This window comes from Taudactylus pleione, unplaced genomic scaffold (assembly GCF_031769625.1).
Source record: "Taudactylus pleione unplaced genomic scaffold, aTauple2 ptg000004l, whole genome shotgun sequence".
NCBI classification, from domain to species: Eukaryota; Metazoa; Chordata; class Amphibia; order Anura; family Myobatrachidae; genus Taudactylus; species Taudactylus pleione.
In genome coordinates this window covers 6007794-6015545 of record NW_028284407.1, presented here as the reverse complement: position 1 = coordinate 6015545, position 7752 = coordinate 6007794, and the positions used below count along the sequence as shown (strand labels likewise).

The following is a 7752-nucleotide window of genomic DNA, read 5'->3' as shown; positions in this document are numbered from 1 at the left end:
CTAGTGGTGAAGCATGGATGCTGTATAAGGGTAGCCCAGACTAATGATAGTCACCTCCTCAGGACTGCTGGGGAAGAACTCTGCAATCCCTTCTATCCTGGTGTTGCCATAGGGATCCTCTCTAAGGTTCAAACATCCAGAGGATGGTCTTAGCAGATCCCGAACGGTTTCATTGTAGACCTGAAAATGGAATGAAGGAATAATCACTCTCTGCAATACAAGCACAAGTGTGTAATCCACATTTACTCTCTGGAAAGGGCTTGTGTTACTTGTAGTTCTCCAGATGCTGTATATCATGAAGAAAGTTTTTTTGGGGAATGTACATATCATATAGGGCAGGGGCTCATCTTAGCTTTCAGTTCTGCACCAGTCCCCATGAATTTGTTACGGGACTGGTAATTGCTACTTATGTCCAATTTCATGTTATTACATTTTATTATATGTAGGGGGATCATTTACAGTTGGCCGCATATATACGCAGAATGTACGTAAGGAGGACACATAAAAAGCTTATTTCATGCATTTGTTGAGCCAGAATGATCCCAAGATGCATCCAGCTGAAATACAGCATTTGCTGCAGGTGTATGTCAGGTGTAATAAGTGTGTATAGAGCACAATAACACAGAGATGGTGTAGAGATGTGGATTGATAGTGTTATTAGTATATTATAAAGTTGCATTACCCTTTTTTTTTACACAATTAATAAATGCTTAAGTGGCATGTTCCATATAGTGTACACAGACACAGTGATTGCATATAAAATTAAATTATTTTTAAATACTCTCTCCTTCTACCTGTTCCCATCTTACCCACTCCTCAATCTCTACTCTCATCTGGCACTCTCTTCTCTGCATTCAGGTATGCCTTTATTCTTAAACAACCTACCTTTGATCCTTGCACATCTCCAACTATCCACTCATCTCTCTCCTCCCTTTTTTCCCAGACTCCTTGAGCGTATTGTTTACAACTGCATTACCGCCCCCCAAGGTTCTGTTCTTGGACCTCTCCTATTCTCCTCTATAGGTCCTCTCTAGGTAAGCTCATCAGCTATTTTGGCCTCCAATATACTCTCTATGCGGATGACCCTCAGATCTACTTATCCTCCCCTGACCTCTCCCCTTCTCTCCTCACTCATATCTCTAACTATCTTTCTGTCCCAGCGCTTCTTAAACTAAATCTGAACTGATCATCTTCTTACCCTCCCACATAACCTCACTACCCATAATTTCATTATCTATTGACGGTACAACCATCTTTTCTAGCTACCAAGTGTGCTGTCTTGAAGTTATCCTTGACTCTTCCCTCATATTCAAACCACACATCCAGTACCTTTAGCAGTCCTGCCATTTCCACCTCAAAAATATCTCCAGGATCAGACCCACTCTCACCATGGATGCTACTAAGACCCTCATCCACTCACTGGTCATCTCCAGATTGGACTACTGTAACCTCCTCCTCTCTGGCCTCCCTGACTACTGTCTCTCTTCTCTCCAATCTGTCCTCAATGCTGCTACCCGGCGTACCTTCCTCTCTGAATGTACTACATCTGCCTCCCCTCTCCTACAAGCCCTTCCCTTTCAGAACCCAATTCAAGCTCCTCACACTCACTTACAAGGCTGTCACCCATTCCTCCCCCAGTTACATCTCTGACCTCATCTCCCTTCACACTCCCGTCTGTCCTCTTTGCTCCACTAATGAATGCTGCTTCTCCTGCCAACTGATTACTTCTTCCCATGACTGCCTCCAAGATTTTGCACATGTTGCTCCCTACCTCTGGAATCCTCTACCTCTCCCAGACTCTTCACCTCTCTACAAAACTTTAAACAGGCTCTCAAGATGCACATCTTCATCAAAGCCTTCCATCACTCATCCTAATAATCTGTCCCATGCTCACTGTCTATCCCCATCCGTGTCACCCCTGTCTGTCTGTCCCTACCATTTAGAATATAAGCTTCCACAAGCAGGACCCTCTTCCCCATGTGCTTTTCCTTCCCTTACTATTATTTACAGCACCTAACCCTTGACTTCTGCAACCGTGCTACTTATTTTAGAGTTATGACTGCTGTTGCAGCAATATTTATATACAATGTATTTGTCCCGCATTGTCTTGTACTGTAGGTCACTGTTTTCTTGTCTGCTCAATTGTGTATGTACTCTGTTAGGCGCTGCGGAACCCTTGTGGCTCCATATAAATAAAGGATAATAATAATAATACAAACATCTGTTGTTACCTCATTCAAAATTCAAATCAGATGATTGTGTCCTGCAGTAGTCTTAGTGGTATCAATTAAGTAATGTGAATATATTGCCGTGACTTCATATAACATAGCTGGGAATCTAATGAATCTACTACTATCATCTGATGGGGTAGATACACAATCAGCCAATCAGAGGACAGTGCTGCTAACAGTTATCATCACTCTGTGTAGTTGCATCCGGCCCTTCAGCACCGGCAATAGATACATAACCCAAAATCTGCCTTTGTGTGATGTCTAATTGTGCTGCAATTTACTTGGCCTATGTATGCTCGCCGCTGCCCGTACATGCGCAGTATGTAAATGCATATCTTATGCCAACCCCCAGAGTTACATCCACCTCTAAATAAGACACATAGAGTATAAACCAAGCACATATTCCTCACATATTTACCTCAGCATAGGACACTGACACTGAGAATGTATTCTGCCCTCTCTGCACCTCGATGGTCTTATATAGATCAGTCAGAGTGCGAAATATCACTCCGGGCTGATGGCCATTGCCCATCATAGTAAAGGTCTTCCCGGTGCCTGTGATAAATATAAAGGTATTAGGCATACACTCACTGACATTAGAAGAAAGAATGGCTGATATGTAATTATACAATGTGTCATGTCAGTAATGAACAGTGACAGACATCATGTGACTAAGGGCCTGATTCAGACTTGGGAATAGAGAGAGACATAGCACTTAACTGTGAACCCGAACAAACCATATTGCAATGCAAGGGGTGTAACTGTAAATACATGAATTTTTTTGCATGTGGGGTAAATACTGGCTGCTTTTGCATGTAGCCCACAAATACTGCACAGCTTTATTATTACTCTACAATTTAGATGTCAGTTTGAACACACTCCTCCCAAATCTAATCTCTTTGCACATCACCAAGATGATCAGTTGAGAGAGATCTCTCTCTCTATTCCCAAGTCTGAATCAGGCCCTAAGCCAATATTCATCAGGATGCTGCTCATCAGTTCACTCTCTCAGGGATGTCACCGCTTGTTAGTGAATGGATAGACTGTACACTATTGTATATAAGTTCTGCCCATAAAACGCTGCCTCCACATTTGGTGATGGGTGCACCTATTCCCTGGTCAGTGAGAGTTAGAAGCAGTGGTAACCACAGCCTAACACAAGCGGACAATGTAACCATTACAATGTAAACATCATTTAAGGTGCTATATAAAAATCTAAAATATGCACATGTTTTAACACCACTCATTTCACCAGCTCACTACTTTTACACATACCATATAAACAATTAGACTTATGTATTAATAACATTAATATTACCTGTTGGGCCATATGCAAATATAGCAACACTGTACCCCGAGATGATGTCATCCACTAGGTTCTTCATTGTGGACTGATAGACATGCTCCTAAAATGAGACACATTTATTGATGCTACATAAGCCATCATGGAAATAATGTAACACTATGCCCTATACTGAATATGGAGAAATGACAGCTGTACAAGCATTACTATCTGATGCTACAGTCACATATGATGATAAATTGTTCTCATGCGCTATTTTACTCCCTTACAAGATACAGGGGTCTATTTATCAAGCAGTGAATAGTGTGGGGAAGTGAACCAGTGGAGAAGTTGCCCATAGCAACCAATCAGTTTTGAAGTAGCATTTATCAAGTGCAGTCTATAAAAGAATAGGTAGGAGCTGATTGGTTGCTATGGGCAACTTCTCCATTGGTCCACTTCTCCACACTATTCACTGCTTGATAAATAGACCCCGCAGTATGAGCAGCCCTGACATATGTATAATGGGTATAGGGTGTGTGGTACACATGGATCCAGGGGAGCCCACACCGCACTCCATACACCCATTGTATGTACTTACCACTCAGCTGCCTCAAAATAAATCTACCTTGTGGTGCCATTCTCCCAGAGATATACAGTATGCCTGCCCAATAAGCTCTGGCACAGTAACAGAGACTGCAGGGGGGACCTGTTCAGAGACAGCACACATGAACCCTCCTCTCATAAGATGTTCCTGAGTACTGTATTATATATACTATTAACTTGTATTATTCTTTGTAAATATCTCAGGATTACAATCACCTGGGTAGCTGCTTGATCAAACACCTTGTTAAAGGTAAACGTCCTCTCCCTGGTCCTGCAGGAACGCAGGACATCATCAGGATCCTCGCCAGGGTCCTGCAGTAGTACTGTCTGTAAGGAAAGAGAAGACACATGTTCACTATATGTCACCAGGCTCTACAAGCACCTCTGCAGCTGGAGCAGAAGATATTAAGTCCAGTATATATTAATGGATAAAAGCAAAGTCACACTGCAGTAGAAACATAGACACATCTTCTCACACTATCTTCAGAGGATATAGCGATAGCTGGTGCAGCCTAGGGGGTGTGACCACGCAGACCAATAGGAAGCCACAAGCAGAGAGCTCACCCTTTCCTACTGGTTTGAGGGTTCTCGCCCCTGTCTGACAAACATATTCAGCTGGTTACTAAGAGGGAGGAGCAGCTTAGGAGACCTGCAATGGTGTTTTGCAGAAGGCCCAGAGAGGTAACACCTGGCACTATCTGTACAACAGGTCATCACTCTGATTTACATATGGGTGTATGGGGGACTGGATAGCATTCCACCTCTGATACTCAAAGCAAAACATTTTCTTTCTATCATATTTATAAACAGAGACAGATTATATATATATATATTTATATATATATATATATATATATATATATATATACAAAATGAACCCTTATATCGTGCGTACACTGGTTCAGCTGCACCAATTAGGTGGACCTCTGCTAGTAGAGGACCTAAAAATAGAAATGGAAGAGAAGGGGTACCTTTGGTGCTCTACAACTTTGAGTATTAATTGAATAGAAGAAATTTCCACCACTTAGGGGATTTATTGCAATATTAGCTGTTGGTCATACACAACACTCTAGTTAGTCTTCAAATCACCATAAGTTTATGTTTTGGATATTGTTCATAAAATAAAGGCCCTATGGTAGCCCATAATTCTTATACCTGAATATTTTATTCTTGGTATATCAAATATAAACAATTTACAATACAAATAAGTACATAAATAGCATAAAACAACTTTTAGTAAAACTGCCCCAGTACAGAAGGATAGATGTTGTTATCTGCCACCTACACCTTTCCAGGTGTGAGCTCTTAGGTGGACTTCTTATGTGGTAGGTGCAGGTTTTTCAAAGCGATATATATATGTATTTTTTTTTTTAAAACAAATAAATAAATGTGCTGTGAAGTAAAATTGAAACAAAATTTTATAATTAAATATGTTTAATGTTAAACTCAGTTGTTTAAACTAAAATAGTGTCATTAACATTTTCTTACCTGCGGCCCGAGCTGGTGTACAATGCATCGGGCGCTGCTCTTGGCCTCTGTCCTATTAAACGGACGGATGCGTAGAGCGACCTGTGAAATAATGAAACAGACATAAGAACAATTCAGGATTATTAATGCCAAGGTAATCTTCCTATAGTGGCAAAAACCACTAATATAAAGCAAACCAGACAGTGATATAGATGCACTTCCCCTGGTATAACAGCATTTCACATTATTTTTGCCTTTATTTTAAATAATTTTAAATCAGAACATTAACATGCATATTAGAAAGTCTGGAAAACTACTAAGTAAAACACATTAATACTCAATAGTAAATAATATAAATACAGATAAAATGGGAGTTTTTAAAAGTAATGCATCTAACTCTGAACTTATATTAAATCATATAACAGTGACCTATTATCATTACCCATCAGTAATACAGTGAGTCCATGGCAGCTCTATAATAGATACTTACAGTCATTTGATGGTCTTTAGGATGGTTATTTTCCGCCTTCTTCATCTTAAAATCATTTTGTCCACTCAGAAATGAGAAGAGAAATATCTGTACTGTCACTAGTCCAGCAATATCAGATATGACACAGGAAGCATCCAGCTGCCTTGTTATACCCATCACACCTCCAACAGTGACATCATCAGCTGCCACTATGACATCACTAGGTGTCCTGGCAGGGGGGCACTGCCATGTATCTCAGTCAGGGCATTGGGGGTTAATAGTAAATACAATGTGATGACTACATGTCAGTAAATCAAAACACATAATTGGGATGAGCAGAAATGTAATCATTACACACAGCAGTGATGTGTATTATCTGTGCGCTGTGTGAAACATTCAGGCCCATACTATGCATCTGCATACCTCCCAACATGACCCTCTCCAGGAGGGACACAATGCTCTGGTCCTGGACTTCCCTGGTAATTTATTATTGGTGGAGGCTCCAGGGGCGGGGCTGCAGTACAGTCCAATATTCAAATAGGGGAGTCACACCAACTGCCAGTGACAGTTGGTGTGACTCCCCTATTTGACTTTTGAACTGCGCTGCAGCTCCACCTCTTACCAGGGAAGTCCAGGACCAGAACATTGTGTCCCTCCTGGAGAGGGTCATGTTGGAAGGTATGTATACAGTTAAGATGGTGCAATAAAGAGCTTATATCCTACAAGTATTCAACTAGAGGAAATGTGTTAGCAGGGCTGCAACTAGGGTAGTGCGACCTGTGCCATGGCACAGGGCACCGCAGGGCAGGGGGCGCTGTTTGGGCCTGTCAATTTTCTGTTTATTATCATTCTCACTTGTAGCTTCCTCTTCTTTTATCCCCAGCATCTCCTGACCTCCCCTATCTCTTCCCTGGCCTTTCCCCATGAGGCCATGGCCCCTTTTTCGGATGTGCATCTTATGTCCCTGTTTGATAAATGGGGGGGGGGGGCGCCAATGGCCTTTCTGGCACAGGGCATCAAAAAGTCTAGTTACGGCTCTATGTGTTAGAATTAGATTACTTCATAAGAAGCTGATTGCTAAATGATATATCATAAACATTCATTAGCCGATCCATTCTATGTACTAAGGCACTTCTTTTTCTATCACTACGGCAAGCAACTACTTTTTCCCGTAGGCATATCATTATAATACTTATTACCATGAGTCAATTTACAGACGTAAAGTGGAAACCAATCCGCATAAATATGTGACACAATTCTATAGGACCGGCATATTAGAAAGTCTGGAAAACTACTGATCAATGAACAATTTTATTTCATTTTATTTATTTTCACTTCTAACTATTTACACATATTTGGTTTTAACGATTTCGATACCAGACAGTGCTGACACGAGTAATTTTAAATAAAACTAAAAAGTTTATATTTTATTAATACATATGATACATATACCAACCAGTGCACTTGTAACCTGCTCTTTCCTCTGACTTCTGCTATAATAACCAGAGCTGTAACTAGACCTCTTGTGCCCTGTGCCAGAGAGAGCATTGGTGCCCACCCCCCATTTTTTAAATAGGGGCATAAGATAGTGCACCTGTAAAAAGGCCCATGGCCTTATGGGGTAGGGCCAGGGAAGAGATAGGGGAGACCAGGAGATGTTGAGTATAAAAGAAGAGGAAGCTACAAGTGAGAATCAT

The 7752-nt window shown here is 41.1% G+C and overlaps 1 protein-coding gene across 1 annotated transcript; it reads right to left on the bottom strand.

Moving 5' to 3' along the window:
• LOC148543366 (kinesin-like protein KIF19) lies at positions 1-6121 on the bottom strand. Its single transcript, XM_088475091.1, has 5 exons — positions 6077-6121; positions 4336-4491; positions 3550-3637; positions 2650-2786; positions 1-180 (listed from the first exon to the last, which is right to left on the bottom strand). The coding sequence occupies exons 1-5, from the start codon at positions 6119-6121 to the stop codon at positions 1-3; spliced, it is 606 nt and encodes a 201-aa protein (XP_088331217.1).
• Positions 6122-7752: the final 1631 nt, after the last annotated feature.

Coding starts and splice junctions, on each gene's coding strand:
- LOC148543366 (XM_088475091.1), bottom strand. CDS start 6,121: ATGAAGAAGGCGGAAAATAACCATCCTAAAGACCATCAAATGACT. Junction 4,492..6,076: donor CTAAAGACCATCAAATGACT/GTAAGTATCTAT, acceptor AGGTGCTTGTAG/AGCCTGGTGACATATAGTGA. Junction 3,638..4,335: donor TTGATCAAGCAGCTACCCAG/GTGATTGTAATC, acceptor GTCTCATTTTAG/GAGCATGTCTATCAGTCCAC.